Source organism: Ictidomys tridecemlineatus, unplaced genomic scaffold (genome assembly GCF_052094955.1).
Source record: "Ictidomys tridecemlineatus isolate mIctTri1 unplaced genomic scaffold, mIctTri1.hap1 Scaffold_93, whole genome shotgun sequence".
Lineage (NCBI taxonomy): Eukaryota > Metazoa > Chordata > Mammalia > Rodentia > Sciuridae > Ictidomys > Ictidomys tridecemlineatus.
Window position 1 is genome coordinate 192067 of NW_027526152.1, and position 21130 is coordinate 213196.

The window sequence follows — 21130 nt, forward strand, 5'->3', positions numbered from 1 at the left end:
AATCGTATGTTTAATTCCACAAGAGAATTTGCTATATCATGTTGAAGTTTTCTATTTACTAGTCTGTCTATTCTATTAAACTATAAGCTCTGTCGACGTAGAAACAATGTTTTGTTCATGACTGGGCTCTTGTGCCCAGATTGGTAGTGCTGAGGCTCAATAAATACTTGTTGAATGAATGACTGAGTGGGTGAGTGTTTTCCTACAATCACAATCATTGCCACCACTACCAACATCACCACCACCACTATCATCATTATTACCATCACCCCACTATTGTTACCACCACCATTACCATTGCCACCACCACCACCATTAATCCTTACCATTACCACCACGCTTGCCACCATCATAACCATATCGTCACCACCATGGTGATGGAAAGAAAAAACCTACCATCCATCACCTACTATCATCACCACCACCACCACCACCACCACTGCTATCTTCATCACCAGCACCATTATACCACATGTGGTACCTAATCCTTTCGGGACCTCTTTCCAAGGCACCCATTGACTTCTTCTATCTGGAATCTTCTGATTTACACCTTTACTCGTTTATTCCTGTTTATTGAAATTCACCTACCTGTTCTGAGATCAATTGCTTGGGGGCTTTTTCTTTTCTATGAGACAGCTGCTCAATTCGATAGAGAGCTGTGTTATTTGTCATAATGTGTTGGTAGGAGCCTTCTAAAGCGATACGACCTGAGAGCAAGGGCAATATCTAGTTCTAGCTCAGCCATTTTTTTTAGTGGTGTGACCTTGAGTGAATGACATCCCTTCCCAAGGCCTCTCCTTTCCTCATCAAAAAGTCCCCTGGAGAATCTTCCAGATCTCATGTGCTACTTTCAACACAGATCTTCTTTTATGGGTAAAATCTCACCACACAGAGGAACAAGTGGGCATGAAGGTGAGAGGCTCAGAGGGTTCACGGTGACTAAGCAAGCCCTTCTCTGCAGTAGCAGAGGCCTCTGCAGCAGCAACTGCATCTCTCTGGGGAAAGAGCTCTGCCTACCGTTCCTGCCAAATCCAATTAGTCACGGGGCAAAGCCGGCACGGACAGTTAACCAGCAGCAGTAATGATGGGGTATTATCACTGCCACCCCCTCTCCCCAGGACCAGACTGTTCTTGTCACCTGTCAGGGCATAAGCGTTTTGATACTATGACGGGGAGCTCAGAATCCACGTCTGGTGGCTTCATAGCAATTTAGGGCTGGCATGCTTTACTAATGGCATGTGAGTGAAGTGGATTTTCAGATGGCACAAAGCATCCTCCTTAACTTCTCCTGGCACATTTCCTGGCAATTTTCTTGGTGGAGACTGTCACATCAGAAATGAGGTGGAAAGGAAACAGCAATCAAGGGGTGCAATTTAAGAGAAGAAGCACAACATTGGACAAACGTCGTCTTTTTTTTTTTTCTAATTTCCTCTTTTTTTCAACTTTTCTCTCTTAAACAAATCTTTAGTATAGATTTTATAAAATGCACAAATCGGTATTTAGAAAAGCCTAAATAAAATTGGCTTAGGTGAGGCTATAAAAATCTCAGGCCCAATCCCCAGACAAGGGGATTACAGGATTTTTCTTTTCTCTTGGGAAAGTCCAGTAGTCCAAGGGTGTCCAGATTATCATGAAGTTTTCTTACTTCTATTTGAAAGAAAAGTAACAGCAACCCACAATAAGACGGGTATACTGAATGTATAAGGGAGAAAAACGGAAGAAAGGAGAACTTTGTTTTGAAGAATTAAAAAGAAAAAACACAAAATTCTTGCTGTCAATGGAAATTACAAATGTGATTTGAGTACAGAGACAGAGTTTGAATTTCAAGAAGAAGTGAACCCTGTAGTTGAGTTATTGGCCCCAGCTCACATATTATGTTAGCAGGAGAAACAGATCCAAGGTCCTATCTCCTGACATGGGACCTGGTCCTTTGTATGCAATGCTGTCTCCACTGTCTATTCCTTGGCAGAATAAAACCAGCAGGTTTTGAACAAATTAATCCTCTATGAAGGCCAGGAGAAAATGTTATTTCTGTTTCACAGCCAGGAAAACTGAGATGAAGAGGGGCTAAATGCTGTGGTTCTCACTAGGAATGACCTTTTACCCCAAGGGAGCATTTTACAATATCCAAGGACATCTTGGGATGTCACAACTGGTGTGGATGGGAGAAGGAGCTACTGACATCTGAGGCCTCACAACGATTAGTCAAGGTCATGTACACTGGACCATAAAGGTTTTTAGCTGGGGACTGTGCACCTAAAATCCAAGTGCATATGATTGTTATTAGAAAGTCTGCTCAGTTTCAGTCATTCTCTGTGCTTTTTTAGCACCATGCACAGTGTTTCCTTGCCTCTGTATTTTGGGTTACTGTTACTTTGCTTTTAAAGAAAACTTCATGATAAACTTCACGGATGCCAGAATCAGCCATAACCACAGTAAGTCAATTTGTCTGAGGGTCCCAGGTCATGCATGTGCTTCTTGCCCCTACTCAGCTCCATTTTCTTCAGGTACCCAACTAGGGCAGGGCTGTTTGTGCCCATTCCTTCCTGGCATTGGCTACTCTTAGGAAAGTCTGCCTGCCATTGCCCTGGTCTTGGCATGCACTGAAGTTACTGTGTCCCACCTTCGGGAGGATTGGTGTGTCACATGCATCTCTTTCTGAGAGTTGGTTTTTCTATGAGAGGAATTCCAGACTCTGCAACAGGCTGTGAGGCATTTGAGAGGGACTCAGGATAAAAACAAACACCTGGTACATCAAGCTCTGTTGCTCCTGAAGCCTGGGCCTCATTCCTGGAGTGCATACAGAGGCCTGTCCTCCTGTGAATCTGGATTCCTGCTAGACTCTAACTCAGAGCTCTTGCTGGGTTTTCTAAATACAACTTTTCATACTTTAAGGCAAACCTTTGAGAAATTTGAAGGATTTTTCCCCTCCCCAAGATCTTTGTTTAACTGCACTCAGAATTTTAATGATTTTAAGAAATATCAAATTTCATGAAATTTCACTTCCGAAATTTTGAATTTCAAGGATTTGCGAACAGGAGCCCAACGGCCCTAAGGATTAAAAACCAGTTGAGACTTTTTTCTTAGGGTTGTTTTCTCTTTTTGGAGGCTCAATATTTTAGTTTTTAAAGATCACCACAACCGAATAGATGTTGGAACGACTCACAGAGCTGTTGCAAGGATTAAAGGAGATCACAGATGTGAAAGGGTTTTGTAAACCATCACAATTTCTCTGTGTTGTGAACAAGGATAAGGAACTACAGATGTGGCTTAAAATTGGTCAGGTAAGAGTAGAGATGCTCTACTCCTTAACATACATGGTCTCCCCTTCCAAAAGCCAAATCCAACCAGAGCCAAACCATTGCCCAGACTCTCTAATTCCAAACCTTGTAACTGGGGATATACATTTTCCAAATTAGAACTTCATAGGCTGTTTGTAATTAAAAAAAATATTTCAAGGCAATTTGCAATAGCATTTTGGACTTAATTCCATACCTAACAACTTCTGCTTGGCCAGAGGCCACTAGAGACAGAATTATGTCAGATGTTCCCTTTCCGCTTTCCTCCTGTGTTGACTTGTGTTTCAGGGATTTCTGGATTTGTAAAAATACACCCAATGTGTGAGTAAGCTTAGGATGAGAGCCATGCCATTAAATATTGCTTAGGAAGGAATTAATTTGTATTTAATAACTCCTAGCTCTTCCCTTCCCACTGAAAACTTGTTGTGGTAACTTCTAAGAAGAGAAAAAAAGTGAAAAAAATTTTTTTAAGTAGGAAAAATAGTTATCTAATATATATTGCAGGTCTAATATATATTGCTATCCATGGTTAGTATAGTATTTCCAAAATCTTTAGAAATCATTGTATTTTCATTATGTAGTATAACTAACAACAGAAAACAAAGTCACTTTTTAATTTATTTCAGTGCTGGAATTGAACTTGGGGCCTGACCCATGTTAAAACACACACACTCTACCACTGAGCTGCACCCTCATCCTAAAACCACCTCCACTTTTTACGTCCTCACATGTCCTAAATTTACAAGTAACTTAGTTCTGAAAAAATAGAAACCACCATAAGAAATTACATGCCATATCATCCTTGGACTAATATTTGTATGTCAGCAATACTGATTTTGTTTAAGTCAAAAGAATATATAGCTGGGTACGGGGGCACATGCTTCTAATCCCAGTGGCTCAGGGGAGGCTGAGGCAGAATGATTGCAAGTTCAAAGCCAGCTTCAGCAAAAGCGAGGCTCTAAGCAACTCAGTGAGACCCTGTGTCTAAATAAAATAAAAATAAGACTGGGGATGTGGCTCAGTGGTTGAGTGCCCCTGAGTTCAATCGCCAGTAACCCCCTCTCCCTCAAAAAAAGAATATATAAACTCAACTCAAAGATAAAATTCTTCAGGGAGAATGTTTTATAAAACTTAAGGACATTGCTAAAATCAAATTCTCAGTCTTTGTATGAAATAGAGCCTGTTTTAAGATTTTTTTTTCAGGAATATTATGCTCCTGAACCAAATGTGATACATATGTTTTTTCCACCAAGAGCTGTATGCTGGTGTATGAGTACCCAGGGTCCCATTTAATCTGCTTCTAACCATGGCTCCAAGCTTCCCACTCATGGGTATTCTTTATCCTTTTCAGCCATCCCACTGCAGGATCTCTGTATCCTCAAAGACATTTCACGATAGCCTACAAAGAGTAGCATGAAATGTAGAACCTGTCTAGCTTTGGAGTTAAAAACTGACATCACCCTGCTTCCTTAAAATGGCATGGGAATACCTATTGCACCTACCTTATTAGATGACTGGGCAGAATTGATATCCACTTCATAAGCAATAAAGCTCTCTGGTGAGATATCACAGCTATAGAGACTAGAATTCTATAGAGCTATTTATTGTTTACTCTTAACACCAGTGTAAATGTGGAAAAAATCTGGGTCTTGTACATCTTTGTGCTCCTTGATGTTTGATTGATCGACCCTTTGATTAGTCATTGATGTATTTTTTTAAAGTCAGTTCTTAGTTGCCAGGCAAGAGGTTCTTAAGGATAACTGTGCAGTAGGATGATATCCATCAGCATTTGACTGAAGCCCAAGAAACATACAGTATTGAGATAAAATTTTTGTTTTACAGCACATGACAAGCTCAGAGAAGTCAATAGCTATGCAGGGTGTCATAAGTCAGAGTGTCACAAATAAAAGTCTATTAAGTGTGAGTTGCTATTTCAACAGTTTTTAATGAACCAACATCTATGCTGAGGCAAGTGGTGCACGTGGTAGTTTTCAGCCATCAATAGAAGTTGCTTACCATTGCAGATCCAACCCGGCTGACTTTGATGGGATTCCCTCTACCAGAGAAGTCCATTTGTGCTCTGTCCATCACGTACAAACAAGCATCAAGGATGCCATCTTCAAACTATTTTGGGGGGAAAAATGAGAAGCTACTTAATAACCACTCTTAAAACAAGATAGTTTCTGTATTCTGGAGACTCCGGAGGCTAAGGCAGGAGGATTGCAAGTTTGAGGCCAGCCTCAGCTACGTATGTAGTGAGGCTCTAAGTAACTTAGCAAGACCTTGTCTTAAAAATAAAAAAATAAAAAAGGGCTAGAAATGAATGTGACTCAGTGGTTAAGCACCCCCAGGTTCAATCTCTGATATAAAAAAAAAAAAGTCTCTACAGAAAATAAAAATAAATAAAATCACAACTTAGTGCCTAAAAAAAAAAATGTGTATTTTCTACACAGTGATCTCCCAGAATGTTTAGTATGAACTGCTAAAGTGGAAGAAATAAGTTCTTTATAAAAAAATTTTTCAGTGACGTACAGAGGAACATCAAAGGACACTAGAAATACAAAAGAACTACTAGAGAGCAGATGTGTCCAAGGGTCGTGAGCTGACTCAAAATTCTTTGAAAAATTGTACAAGTTAATTTAAAAGAGCTATCCAAGATATGACTGCAGGTGAAGGAAGGACTGATTGACAGAGTCACTCAGAAGTCTTTTGACCTTGGAAGTAACACGAGTTCTTATGTGTCTTGAAAATAAGTGGCGGGCTGGGGATGTGGCTCAAGCGGTAGCATGCTCGCCTGGCACGCGTGCGACCCGGGTTCGATCCTCAGCACCACATACCAACAAAGATGTTGTGTCTGCCGAGAACTGAAAAATAAATATTGGAAATTCTCTCTCTCTCTCTCTCTCTCTCCCCTCTCTCACTCTCTCTAAAAAAAAAAAAAAAAGAAAAAGAAAATAAGTGGCTCTAAGGTGTGTCACAGAAAGGTCCTCAGGCCCACTTAGCTTGCACCCCCAATAGAAGGAGGCTGCACATAGCAACTGTCCTCTACGGTACCCCTTTGATGACCTCAGGGCCAAGGGAGTTTCACTTAGATAATATCTTAGGCTCAGAGCAGGTAGACAGCATTATCGTGGGCAGAGCCCACGAGCCAATTCAGCTTCCTTAGAAGGAATGCTGGCCACAGGGACACCAGCATTGTCTTTGAGAGGAATAAAGGCCAAATAATAATAAGCTGGCCAGATGGGGAGTCTCTGCCTACACTGTAGGACACAGCGAGAGGAGACAACTTTAAATACAGGAACCTTGCATGTCACCGACCTGAGTACTGGTGACAGAGACCACCATCTTTCTGGCTCATTACCAACTCCTTCTGTACTAAATCTGGTTAGAGTATCAACTCTTGGGGGTACCTCAAACTGATGCACTGGGTGCAGTAATCTGTATTTCCACCAGTTTTCCAGCTATAAGATAAATAAAGAACTCATTATTCTGGTTCCCATAAGCCACACATCTCCGTTGTGTTTGTGAACATGCTAGCAGCTCTTGAGTTAAAGAAATTTACAAAGTTCACTATTCCCTGTATCTCTGCAAGCAACGGGTATGGCTGATTATTTTGGCTGAAAGACATAAACTAATGGTCTCTTTTGAATGATGGTAGCCATAGGGCCTGAGATCAAGGGTGCCTACCTGAAGGCATGCTGGCTCGGAGCACCCTGACCCTGACTCCTTATTTTCCTTTCTACTTACCTTGATAACTTTTCCCCCATTAACTATCTGAAGAGAGTCAAGTTAGGGCCATAAAGGGTCTCACAAGTGAGTTAGTTTTTGTGAGAACAGGTTATAAAGCAAGCCCACGCCATGTACATGGCTAGTTCTTTTTGTTTCTCCATCATCTTGTGATACAGCCTAGGGGGACCTTCCAGAGGCTGAACAGACGGGGCTTTCCAACCTGGGACTCTGAGCTTCCAAAACCATGAGCTAAATAGATTTTTTTCCTTTATAAAGTCTCAGCCTCAGGAATTCTGTTATAGCAACAGAAAACAGACTAAGACATCACATTACGGCTAGAAAATGGGGATCTAACATAAAGGCACTGGACAACAGACAGTAGTCAAAGGTGATGTCTCTGAGAAAGGAGAGGGCTTTTATCTGGGGAGCCAGGAAAGAATCTAAAAACAAGGCAAGCAAACATAAATCTTAGCTTGGCAGGATATCAGAAACATAGGTGGGCAAGCCTGGACACTAGATAGAGCATTCTCAGAAGTTAGGGTGAAGCTTGTCACAAAGCTGGCTGGTGGCAATAAGAGTTCATGACATGAGTCCCAATGGTCAGCCTGGGGCTGAGGGTGAAAGACATATGGAAATCCCATATGGAGGTCAAAGCAAGACACCAGAAGTTATGAATGTATCATGTGACTTGTTCTAGTCAGGTTCTGTGGAATTTCTGAGATTCCAAGGTTTTCTGGATACTCAGAAAAATAATGCACAGTTACAGTCATCTCAGCCAGGAATCGCTGAGAAATTATACATTCACCTTTTCTTGTAGTGCTAACAAAAAAAAAAAAGCATTTTGAATCATAGACCGGGCATTCATGTATGGAAATGTGGCAAAATATTATTCATCTGCACCATTGTTAAAGACACCAAATTGAAAGTTTGAATTCTTGAATATCTTAAGGAAATACCATTTGCTATTTTATATCTAGACAGTAACTTGAGGTTGCAGCTGATAACATGTGTCTATGTAAAAGTCCAGTGGCCCTTCCTTGATAAAAATGCTAATAGTCTTTTTTAATTAGTGGCATCTCAGACTAATAATATTTTAAAGTTTTTCTTTTAGTCAGACACACACCTTGCAGTGTTCTTTGCATTGCTATCAAAAAACCTTTAAAAAAAATAAAATGAGGTTTTCAATCCATTCTAGGTTGACTTAATGAGATTTCATTATACTAAGATGCCAAAGTATTTCTCAATTGGAGCCATGACATCCACAGAATCTCTGATCTCTGTAACATTTGTCATCAGAGGAAGATATGTGGTTTCAGCTGATAAATTATGCAGTTGCCTTTATAAGTCTCTACTCTAATGCCTTCTGTCTTGGAGTCTTAGATCCTGAAAAGTAGGAAATTGTACCTGTCTAATATCAACGTATGGCACCCTGCAGTAATGTATGTGACAAAAAAAATATATTAACTAAAAACGCCTTGACAATGACAAATTTTAAGCAGCTCACCTGACCATAGCTCCAGCTTCTACTCTTGATGTCATTGAAGTCTCCGTAAAAAATGACCCCGATGTCATTCAGGACATATTGTTCTCTTTCATTCTCATTGTCCAGATAGACAGCATCCTCTGCATCAGAAATTGAACACAAGGACCATTACCAAACCAGACTGCTTTCAAATACTTCCAAGTTGATTTTGTTACCAAACTGCAATGTAATATACCTAATGAAGAAAAAATGCCTATTGTTTCACTTGTGTTAATCACTGCATTAGCTTTCTAACTAGTTACCCTGCCTAAAATACTGCTTTTCCACATTACTACCAGAATTAAATCTTTTAAAGTCAATTTCCGTGGTTAAAAACCTGAGTTTGAAATAATATGTGACTCTGAATGCGACCCAGCATGTACTTTGAGGAGTTATAACACAAATTCTCTTTTCAAATCCTCAAAAACCAGAATCAGTAACACATGGTTGCCACAGTAACCAAAGCTTCTCCAGCTGGCTCTCATTTCCCAGAACCCAAGGTTTTAGAGCATAAGGGGAAAAAACTCGGAAGGAAAACACGGGTAAATCCAAGCACACCCTTTTTGTCTTCTCCTAAACAAGTAAGCTCGCAATTATACTCGCAGCACTCACCCACCTACCGCCGGAGCTCCGCAGGAAACCGCCTCGACTCCAGAAGAAAGCTCTCACCGGAAATTGTGAGCGTGCGCTTGCTCTGAGCATGCCCCAAAACCTGCCTTGGGAGCATGCGCAAAACCTAGCCCCGCCCCAACTCCTCCTTTGAAGGTTGGAACGAAGTTGCCCGCCCCTTGAGCCGGTACCGGCTAACGGAAGTGAACCAAGAACTGACTATAGGCTGCTGCCTTCCCATTTGTTTGGCCAGAGATTTGCATCATTCTGTCCCATCCAGAAGGTGTAAGATTTCCATTGCAAATAGAGATTGTGGAGAGGGGACGGCGGCTGGACTAGGGGAGTAAGATGTCACTTTACCTGGTGGTCCTTTGGATTTTGCTTCGCTTTCCGACGGGAGTGGTGGTGCACACCTGTAATTCCAGTGGCTCAGGAGGCTGAGGTAGGAGGAGTTTGTCAGTTCTACCTTTGGTTAAACAATCCCTGCGAAAGGAAACCACATAAGCAGTAATAAATACCTAGAGCAAAGGACTCATCAGGTTATGTAAAGCCAAATCATAGAATAAGGAAAAAATAACAAAGAATTTTTATTTTAAACCATTAAGTTTATTACACAGTTAACTAAAACACACAGTGCATCTGTTTCTACCTGATGGATCATCTCCTTTTATCCTGAAGAGGTTCTTTTAGCATTGTTAATAGTAGAGATCTATTGGTATTGAATTTTCTTACTTTTTATTTATTTTAAAATGTCTATTCTGCTTTCAGTTTTGAAGAGATTTATCCTGGATTAGCAGTTTTTGTCTTCTAGCACCTTAAACCTTTCCATTAACTTTAACCTCTCATTTCTGATAAGAAGTCAGCTATCATTTTAGTCATTTTTACCAATGCATAACACACCACTTTTTTCTAATTGCCTTCAAGACCTTTTTCCTTCTAATTGATCATTTACAGTTGACTCTGATGCATCTAGATGTGATTTGCTCTGTAACTAACCTTAGTATTCACTGAGTTTCCTAAATCTCTTGACATCTTTTTTGTTAATTTGGGATAATTTTAGTCATCATTGTCTTAAATATTTTTTTTCTGTACAATTTATGCCTCTATTCTTCTAGAAATGTAATTATATGTATGTTAGGTCACTTTGTACTGATAGTAACCAAGTCTCTATTTTTTTCTTTCTGATTTTTAGACCAGATAATTTTTATTGGTCTATCTCCAAGTTAACTTTTTGCTGTTTTTGCACTATACAATCTGATGATAGATTTGTTTCATGAATTTTTCGTTTCCAATACTGTACTTTTTATTTCTTTTAAAAGAAATTTTTCATTTATATGTTGACACCCATATCTACGTATTCATTATGATTAAGCTTTTCTTTAACTCCTTGAAATTAGTTATAAAAACTATTTAAATTTTTTCTGCTAATCCTAACATCTGGGTCAGCTCACGGAACTTTTTTTATATGTGATATTTTCTCTTGTGGTTCTCATTTTTCTATCTTCTTTGCATTCTGGCAAAATTTAATGATATTCTACATGCCTATAATCCTAGCGACTCAGGAGGCTAAGGCAGGAGGATCAAGAGTTCAAAGTTAGCCTCCGCAACTAAGGGATGCACTTAGCAACTCAATGAGACCCTGTATCTAAATAAAATGCAAAAAAGGGCTGAGGTTGTGGCTCAATGGTTAAGCACCCCTGGGTTCAATCCCTGGTACCAAAAAAATTTTTTTAATTATTTTCTGGTCATTTATAGATGATACATCATAGGAAGTCTGGATTATGTTTTCTTCCTTTAAAGGATATTCTGTTTTATGTGTCATGCAGGCTAATTACTGGTGAATTGTTTTGATCATATTAGATTTGGTATTATTATTATTATTATTATTATTATTATTATTATTATTATTTGGTTCCAGAGATTGAACTCAGGGTACTCAATTACTGAGCCACATCCCCAGACCTATTTTGTATTTTATTGAGAGACAGGGTCTTGCTGAGCTGCTTTAGCACCTCTATTTACTAAGGCTGGCTTTGAGCTCGTGATCCTCTTGCTTCATCCACCTGAGTCACTGGGATTATAAGCATATTCCGTGCCTCACTAGGTTTGGTATTTTTCTTTATTTCCATATTTCATGGTGCATTATACTTGTACATAATGGTGGGATTTGTTGTTATGTTTTCATACATATGTACAATATAGTGATAAAACTTAGCCAATATCATTCTTGAGTATTTCTCTTTTACCTGCTTTCCTCTCTCCCCTGATCCCTTTCCTCTATTCTACTGATCTCCCTTTGATTGCCCTCAGATTCCTTTCACACACACACACACCTTTCTTTTCCTTTTTCCTTTCTGGCTGCCTCATACATTTTCAGCATGAATCAATTTTGGTTTCAAATTTAGGTCTACCATTTTCCCTTTACTCTTTTTTGTGTGGTTCTTTTTGCTAAGGCTTATTTATGAACTCTTAATTAAGTACCTGATATATTAGTGAAGCTGCTGCAACCTGACTCTGCTGAAAACCTAATTTCTTCCAACATTGCCATTTAGCATCATCTTCAGTCTCCTTTATAGCAGTCAAACTCTGCTAAGCCTTAAAGAGTCTCATCTGGTACATTCATATCAAAAATAAATTTCCTCCAGGCTTTTAGTATTCTCTCTCTCTAACACACACACATAATCACATTGCACCCACCATAAATAGCTCAGACATTCTTGTCCACAAAATTCCAACCACTATGATAATCTTGCACTTTGATAATTTTCTCCTTAACTCAGTATGACCACCATCTTACTTGAGCTTCATCTCTCTGAAATTAATACCTGAAAATGTTTAGTTTTTCTAGTTTTATACTCTTTTGTGTCAGGAAAACAAATCCCGTACAGTAGAACTATAACAGTTTCAAGTAAAAGTACTAAATTAGTTATATCCTTGCCCATCAATAGTGGTAGAAGCACTTAGGTGAACTTACATAGAAACTGTAACATCTTACATACTCAACAACAATTTCATTGCCCATGGAACCCAAAATTAATTGAAAGAGTAAACCCCAAAATGGATATCTGAAAAATAAACTGGTCAAAATTAGTAAGGCAATCAGAGTTAAATAATCATATATTTTACCAATAGCACTAGCTTAAAAGTATGGGTCTACAATAAGTAGAAAAATACAAGTTAATGGCTAGAGTCATAAAAGTTTCTATTATGATAGGCAGTCTCTTATGATGCTTTAATATTATATGATAGTTGTGAAATGATTACAAACTAATAATGAACATAATCTATTTGCAGATTAAAATGTTCTTCCCTGTATTATGTACAAATTTTAGATACACCTCAAAATGCCCTGGAAAAGAAATTTCTTAAGTCTCATCAAAATGAACTGCCAGGTTTTTTCCTACATTTGACATGACACAGTGCCAAGATTTCTAGTCCTGAATACACACTTTCTATAGGGAAGAGACATATATCTTGGCAATTAATAGATCATTTATCTCATTTCATACAGCCAATTTTTGTCGTAAGAAAAGAAATGTTTATGTATTCATTCTGCTGACTTTAGTCTATAATCTAATCATGGATCAACAAACTTTTTCTGAAAAGAGACTGATAATAAACATATTAGACTTTGTAGGCAAGTCTTAATTGCCACTCAAATGCCAGTGTAGCACAAAAACAGCCTAGACTATGGGTAAATAATATAAGCTTCTGTGTTCTAATAAAACTTTGTTTACAAAAGCAAGTGTCATTGTTGGACACCGTGGTGTGCTCCAACAGTCACAACTACTCAGAAAGCTGAGGCAGGAAGATTACTTGAGCCTAGGAGTTCAGGCCAGCCTGGGAAATAAGAAAGAAAGAAAGAGAGAGAGAGAGAGAGAGAGAGAGAGGGGGGGGGGAGAGGGAGGGAGGAAGGGAAGGACGGAAGGGAGAGAGAGAGAGGAATGAATGAAAGAAAGAAAGAAAGAAAGAAAGAGAAAAAAGGAATAAAGGGAACAATTTAAAAAAACAGTGTCAGGTGGATGTCTAACCGATGTGATTCTGCAATCTGTATTTGGGGTAAAAATGGGAGTTCATAACCAACTTGAATCTAATGTATGAAACATGATATGTCAATAGCTTTGTAATGTTTTGAACAACCAATAAAAAAAAAAGAAAAAAAAAAAAAAAAAAAAAAAAAAACAGTGTCAGGCTTACAGCTATGATTTGCTCAACACTGTTCCAGAGTATTAATGTTATGCTCACAATAGATGTTTGGCTAGGCTGTATACATACATACATACATATATACATGAAAGCAATTTTGTTCTTATGTTTGCTTTCTTTTATTTTTTCCATTTTTTTGTTGATACATTATAGTCGTAAATCATGGCAGTATTTGTCGTTACATATTTCCACATGCACAATATAACACTACAGTTTGGCCAATATCATTCCCCAGTATTTTCCCTTCACTCCTCCCTCTCCTGGTCTCTTTCCTACACTCTACTGATCTCCATTTGATTTTCACTTTTTTTTTTCCTTTTTCCTCTCTTGCTTCCACATCCGAGAGAAAACATAGGCTCCCTTGATCTTATGAGTTTCGCTTATTTTGTGTAACAGAATGTTCTCAAGTTTCATCCATTTTCCAGCAAATGACATAATTCACCTTTATGGCTGAATAAAGCTCCATTGTGTGTATATGCCACATTTTCTTTATTTATTCATCCTTGATAAGCACCTAGTTTGGTTCCATAGTTTGGCAACTGTGAATTGTGCTGCTATAAACATGGGTATGCATGTACTACTCTAGTATTATGACTTTAATTCATTAGGATAAACATTGAGTAGTTGTATAGCTGGGTTATATGGTGGTTTCCTGCCTAGTCTTTTGAGGAACCTCCATACTGATTTCAATAGTGGTTATATTCATTTATAATCCTATCAACAGAGAAAAAAAGTGTCCCTTCTTCTCCACATTCTCTCTAGCATTTATTATTGTGCATATTCTTTTTTTTAAGTAGTTGGACACAATACCTTTATTTTTATTTATTTATTTTTAATGTGGTGCTGAGGATCGAACCCAGGGCCTTGCACGTGCTAGACAAGCAATGTGCTGTTGAGCCACAACCCCAGTCCCATATCGTTCATATTCTTGATGGCTGCTATTCTGACTAAAGTGAGATGAAAGCTCACTGTAGTTTTGATTTGCATTTCCCTAATTGCTAATGATGTTGAACATTTTTATAGATTTGTTGTCCATTTTTATTTCTTCTTTTGAGAAGTATCTGTTTAATTCATTTGCCCAATTAAGCTAGGTTATTTGAGGTTTTGGTGTTAAGTTTTTAAAAGTTTCTTATATAGTTTGGATATTAATCCTGTGTCAAAGAGTAGTTAGCAGGGCTGGGGATGTGGCTCAAGCGGTAGCACGCTCGCCTGGCATGCATGCAGTCCAGGTTCGATCCTCAGCATCACATACAAACAAAGATGTTGTGTCCGCCAAAAACTAAAAAATAAATATTAAAAAATTCTCTCTCACTCTCTTAAAAAAAAGAGTAGTTAGCAAATATATTTTCTCCAATTCCTTAGGTTCTTTCTTCATGTTACTAATTGTTTCCTTTGCTGTGCAGAAGCTTTTTAATTTGATGCCATTCTGTTTATTAACTTTTGTCATTATTTTCTGAGCTTTAGGAGTTCTAATAAGAAAGTCATTGCCTGTACCTATATGCTGGAGTCTCAAATGTATATTTTCTTCCAAGGATTTGCATAGTTTCTGGTCTAATTCCTGGGCTTTTGATCTCTTTCAAGTTTGTACAGGGTCTAATCTTATTTGTCTACATATGGATAACCAATTTTCCTGGCACCACTTGTTTAAAGCCTGTCTTTTCTCCCAATATGTTTTTGGCATCTTTGTCAAGAATCAGATGAGTGTTAACTGTGTTGGATCTTTTTCTGTGTCTTCTCTTCTTTCCCATTGGTCTATGTATCTGGTTTTATGACAGAGCCATGCAGTGGTTATTTCCATAGCTTTGTAGTACAATTTGAAGTCAGGTATTGTGATGATGCCTCCAGCTTGCTTTATTGACTTAGAATTGTTTTGGCTATTCTGAATATTTTATTCTTCCAAATGGATTTCAGGACTGTTTGTTCTAGTTCTGGAAAAATGACAATTATTATTATTATTATTATTATTTTAAATTTATATATGACAACAGAATGCTTTACAATTCATATTACATATATAGAGCACAATTTTTCATATCTCTCATTGTATACTAAGTATATTCACACCAATTCATGGGTATTTTGATGGGAATTGCATCAAATCTGTATGTTGCTTCTAAAACCAATTTCAAACATATACAATCATATTAGTAGTGATTTTAGTGTCCAAAAAGAGATCTACTAAACAATAATTACTGGGCTGGTTTGGTGACTTGTAGTCCTAACTACTCAGAAGGCCAAGCCAGGAGGATTGCTTGAGTCCAGGTGTTAGAGATCAGGTTAGGCAACATAGCAAGACCCCCATCTTAAAAATAATAATAATTACTGATGTCAAAACACATCTCAATCATTATGCTAGTCACCAACTCTTCATTGTTTTCCTTGAAACTCTAATATACAATTAGTGAATGTCAATTTAGGACTAATTGTGCTGTTTTATAGAGGAGAAAGCTGATTATAATAGTAAGTGAAATCATCTGTCATGAACTGATTTGTGTTTATTTAATCACAATTATCATGCTGATGACTCTACATATTAAGTCTCCACCTATAGTCCCCTAGGTGCTAATTTTAAAAAACGTGAGTTTTCATTAAAAATAAGAAAAGAAACCCCTCTATATGCATTTCAATAATTCAAATTGTATCATAATTTGACTATTAACACAAGGGAAAATCAATGCAACTAATTCAGATTTAAATTCAAGATTACACAGTGCAAAAGAGGAAATAGTCTTGGAAAGGGAAGTAGAAAAATGTAAGATCCCTCTTAGAGGTCAGAAAAAATAAAATAAAATTTCCTTCAGAATAACAACTGGACATAAAGCTTTCAAGAAATGTTAGCTACTAGCTTTCTTCTCTGACAATCGGTTTTGTCAGTTGGTTCCCACTAAGTTGTGGACTTTTTCCGACCAGGACCAGATATCTTGTCTTTTGATTTTCATCCACTCCCACACCATGCTAGGGCTTTGGTAGCACAAAATGAGAATTAAAAATATGCTTTTGAATTAAATAATTTCTTCCCTTACGGATAAAGATAAGAATCTCAAGATCTTAGCCTGAAGACTAATGTCCATCTCTCTGCCCCCACCTGTCCCCGCCTTAAAAAAAAAGCAGGCCACTGTCTCCAGTTTACACTCTCACTCACAGTTCCATTCACCTTCCCCTTTCCTAATCAGAGGGATCTTGGGGTGAGGCTTCAAGGAACCTCAAGGAGATTGAAGGGGAGGGAGCCTGGAACCATAGACTAGCTGTGACAAGTCATGGGTGGGATTTGGTAGTTCAGAAAAGGAGGTACCAGACCAGGAATGGGGGATGGGAGTGATGGTGAAGTGGAGTGGGCTAGTTTAGGGTGGACCAGAAATGAGACATTAAGGAAAGCCAGAAAGGACCCGTTGGCGGAGTGGGGGGGGATGGGTGGGTGATGACTAGAATCATGTGGAGGGTCGCTTGTGAGGGCACAGAAGCAAAGGCAGGTGATTGGACGAGAAGGAGAGTCCTAGTTGCCAAGGCAGCGACTAGAGGAGAAGGTCTTCAGTCCATGAGAAGGTCTTGACTAGAGAAGGACGGAGCTCCAGCTCCGTGTGTTCTCCAGTAGAGTCTGTGGATTGACCCCCAGATATCCCTGCTGAGGTGTCACCCGGGAAAGGCTTAAGCCTTCCCGGGCGCCACCCCTCTGTGCTTTGCTACCCACCCCACCCGCCCCCCTGAGCCCCGCCTCCGCCCCCTGACGCCCGCCACAGCCTACTCCACCCCGTCACCGACTCCCCAAGGTGACCACAACATGGCTGCAGCGCCAGTGCTGCTCTTCTTGCTGTTCGTGCTGTGGCTGACCTGGCGAGTGCCGGGCCAACTGGACCCGACCACCGGCTGGCCCTTGTGGAAGCACAAACTCTGTGCAGACGACGAATGCAGCAGTGAGTGCGCAGGCGGGCGGGCAGCCCAGGGTCTCCGTGGTGGTTCTTTGGGGCTGCATGGGGCTCCGATCCCCCGGTCCCCTGCCCCGAGGGCTGGGCTAGGGGGTCGTAGGATGACGGGTGGGGCGCAGGAGTGACAGAGCCTCAGGACCCTGCGTGAGTCCCCTCTGGCTCTGCCGGCGCCTCAGCCAGCCCGCTCAGGTTGCTGAGATGCTGAGCCAATGGTGCAGACTTCACCAGCAGTCAAATTCATAGACCAATAGTGAATGGAGGGCCTGCGGTTGTAGCTCAGTGGTAGAGCGCTTGTCTAACATGTGAGGCACTGGGTTTGATTCTCAGCACTGCATACAAATAAATAAAATAAAGGTCCATCAAAAACTAAACTAAAAAAAATTAGGCAAAAGCTTAAAAAAATAGTAGTGAATGGGAATCTCAGGGTTGAGAAAGACCTTAGAAGCAACTGATCCAACTTCTTAATAACTGCATGTTGGACTCCTGCTGTTTAATCAAACGTACCCCAGGCTGTAACTCATACTGAAATTCCACCCCTACAAGCTCTCAGTTCTTACTGGAATTCTACCTCATTCACAGAGCCTCAATGCAGGTCTGTATCCAATTCCCTTTAGTCTCTCTTGATATTACTGTGTTCTTTTTAAATAGCTGTCATCTGTCCATTCAATAAATAATTGTTGAGTATCTCTGCCAGGTGCCAGATACTGTGTTAAGCCTTGGCTCATTCCACCTGCAAATCTGCAAACCAAGACTCCCTCTCTTTCAGCTTTCCTAAAATTTTAAACACAAGGTTTCACCAGCACTAAATCCATGTTTGTTGAATGTGACCCTGGTCTATATATCTCTGGTTTTAAATTTTCCCTTGAGTAAATATTGTTCTGGTAGCAGTTGTATGGCCATGGAAGTAGTGGAGAGTAGACTGGAGATTGTTCATTTTATAATTGAAGGATCTAATAGCTCTAATTAGGATTTTGAAGTTTTCTTCTCTGTGTTAATTGTCTTTAGGAGAGCCAAATATTCCAGGCACTGTGACTCATATATTTAGTGAAACACTCGATGAATATTGAAACTGAAGAGAGACAATTCTTATTCTATAGCATAAAATAAAATAGCCATTTCCCCTTTCAATTTTAGAGCTACTTATAACAGAAGGTACTCCTGTTGATGCTGCTGATACAGAAAACCAACTAGAGATAAAGGTGGAAGAGCCAGAAGATGCCACCACCATACTTTTCTTGTTACATTCATTCTTGCTTTATTTGTCTAAGATGGTAAGTTTGACATAGTTTCTTCAATTAGAATGTTGATTATTTATTAGTTTTTAAGTGGCTTCTGGTCATGAAGTGAAGAACTTAAAATGTCTTTATGAAAATTACTCCTGATCCTTTGAGTAGATAGCTTCTGAAACAAAAGCCATAGGGGTGTGGCTTTAATGGCTACTTGGTTTAGCACATGAGGAAGATTTGCTGTCTACCAAGGCTGGACATTTGCACACCTATAAAAACTTGGTTCTTCCCCTCAGAACCTTTCATTCTGGCAGGGAGATAACAGCATTCACTTGAAACACAGTAAGATAATGGCAGAAAGAGAGGTATTTATTCGATGGTAGAACATTATTGTCCATAAATGCATTTATTATGGTTGGAAGGGTGATCAATAAGGTCAGAAAGTGGTTGAGATGTGTTTGAAGCACAGGCAAAGGGCAAACAGGAGTCTGACATGTGGTTTGTTGTTGATTAGACAGGCTGGGGTGGTGGGGGAAGCTGGCAGTCAGAAGAAATGTGTTCAGAGAAATGGAAACATGAAGAAAGGATATTTGGGGAGGGCAGGAGAATGTGAATAGTTGGTGTTGTAAAGTGTGAAGTTGGAGGGGGATGGGCCTGTTGGAGAGGCCAGCAAATCTTAACTGAAGTCATGAGCCAAAGTAGCATTAGACCATTAATAGTGGGGATCCTTAGAAAGTTTTAAGAATGAAAAGGAATTAGGTTAGATCTGTTTCTTAGAAAGAGTCACTTAAGGCTGATCTTTCTAAAGAAAATCATGATCCAAACAAGACATTTAATCTGTCTAGAAGCTTATCTAAGCATTTTAGGACTTACCTCCCCCCTATTGGTATTTGTTGATATTGGACTTTTAGAATTTAATTATAGGAATGAGAAAGCTTTTAGAGGTTGGAGGTCCTAGGGCCTTTGTGACAGTAATCCTCCTCAACTGAAGTTGTTTCCTGTAGATTGTGTTATTTCAAGGCTTGTGTAAGAAAGATGATGTTGTTGTTTTCCTTGTAAAATGTATAGATTTTGAAGCCAGGTAGATGTGGTTTCAAATCCCAAGGTTATCATTTAGAAGTTTGGGCAAATAACTAAACTTTTGAAAAAAGTTTTCCTCATCTGAAAAATGTCGATAATGCTTACTCCAATCATAAGAATTAAATGATTTGACAAGGTAAAATGTCTGGTGAGGTGTCTGGCATTTTGAAGGGTTTTACCCCTACGCACCCCCTAATTCTCATGTAGGCAGTCAGAAGGTGGTATAAATCAATGAATACCTGGGGAGGAAAGACCACCAGGGTGGAAAAGATGTGGTGGGGAGAAACAAATCATTTTTCAGTTGGCTCCATGTTTGTTCATGATGGTGGCAGCCACCTGGGTAAGGGGTATGTACAAGCCAGGCAGTTAGAATAATGATATTTCCAGTGATTAAAGCAGTCTTCCACAGTCATAATTTGATTATTATCAGAATGAATCAGCATCACTTGGAAAGTTAACAGCCTCACGATATGGAAAGGATTTCTTTATTCATATTTTTAGGTATGCACAGAGCCCTCCTCTAGGTCTAGGTCGGGGGACACGAATGTGGTGCAGGTGTGTCAGTGATTGTACGGTGATAGGTAAGACATAGACGTGAGTGGCAAAGAAGAGGCACAATGTTAAAAGACTGATTTGAAAGGAGATTTCAAAAAGGCATTTTGATGGCCCAGTATGTACAGGACATTGTGTGAGGACTAAAAGAGTCTAACAGGTGTAAGGCATGATTGTGATTTTTGAAAGCCTTAAGAAAAGGACTTAACAAATATATGCAAAAATTATGAACAAATCAATGTAAAATCTTAAACAAGTAGTATGATATCTGATAGGACTGGAGAGTAATAGGCTCTGATGTGTTTGGGAGATGTGCACCAATCAGGTTCATTGATCAATGGAATCTTAGTAGAATCTTAGTGTTAGAAGAAACCTTGGAAGGCTGTTAGTCTAGTTTCTCACTCATTGCTGTTATTTTCTTTACTGTGGCCTTGACGAGTAGTTATGAGGCCTGTACACCAGTATTTCCTAGCATGAGTCACTCTCTTACAAGGCTATATGTTCTTCTGTTGTCTAGTTCATCCTTGTATTGACTCCAAATTTTCCTCCACATGATTTCCTCTATAAAACTGAATTCTTTTCTACATAGAAATCCTTTAAATATTTGAAGTTATATCTTAATTTAAAAATTATTTTTAGTATTTTTATCATGGAAACTTTCAAATAAGAGCAGAGAGAATAGTAGGGGACTATAGGTAACCATAACATACTGTACATTTTAGAATACTAGAAGAAAAGGTTGTGAAAGTTTTACCATAGAGAAATGATGTTTGAGGAGGTAGATATATTTAACTGATTTAAACGTTACATAGTGTAATCATGCATCAAAATGTCATGTTACCTACTTCAATAATTATGTTTGTTTCTATGTACTAGTTAAAAAATAAATTTAATTAGAAAAGCTTTAAAGAAAAGCACAGAGAATAGTATAATGAACCCACGGGCCATCACCCAACTTAACAGTAATTCCTTGATAGCCAATAT

General features: G+C 39.0%; 1 protein-coding gene and 1 pseudogene across 3 annotated transcripts in view; one reads left to right on the forward strand and one right to left on the reverse strand.

Annotated features, from left to right (window-relative positions):
• The window catches only part of LOC144374900 (coagulation factor XIII A chain-like), a 59990-nt pseudogene extending 42655 nt beyond the window's left edge, over positions 1-17335 (reverse strand). The window contains exons 1-4 of the transcript XR_013434152.1: positions 17194-17335; positions 9167-9214; positions 8533-8651; positions 5316-5423 (exon numbers count right to left, since the gene is read on the reverse strand). The product of XR_013434152.1 is annotated as a coagulation factor XIII A chain-like (transcript). The remainder of the gene's footprint in view (positions 1-5315; positions 5424-8532; positions 8652-9166; positions 9215-17193) is intronic.
• LOC144374899 (transport and Golgi organization protein 1 homolog) overlaps positions 9338-21130 on the forward strand; it is a 44723-nt gene continuing 32930 nt past the window's right edge. The window contains exons 1-2 of one of the 2 annotated variants that reach the window (XM_078037641.1): positions 9338-9601; positions 18423-18559. In XM_078037641.1, the coding sequence (XP_077893767.1) occupies positions 18557-18559 (3 nt within the window). In that variant the 5' untranslated portion in view covers positions 9338-9601; positions 18423-18556. The remainder of the gene's footprint in view (positions 9602-18422; positions 18560-21130) is intronic. The other variant, XM_078037642.1, reaches the window with a different exon arrangement.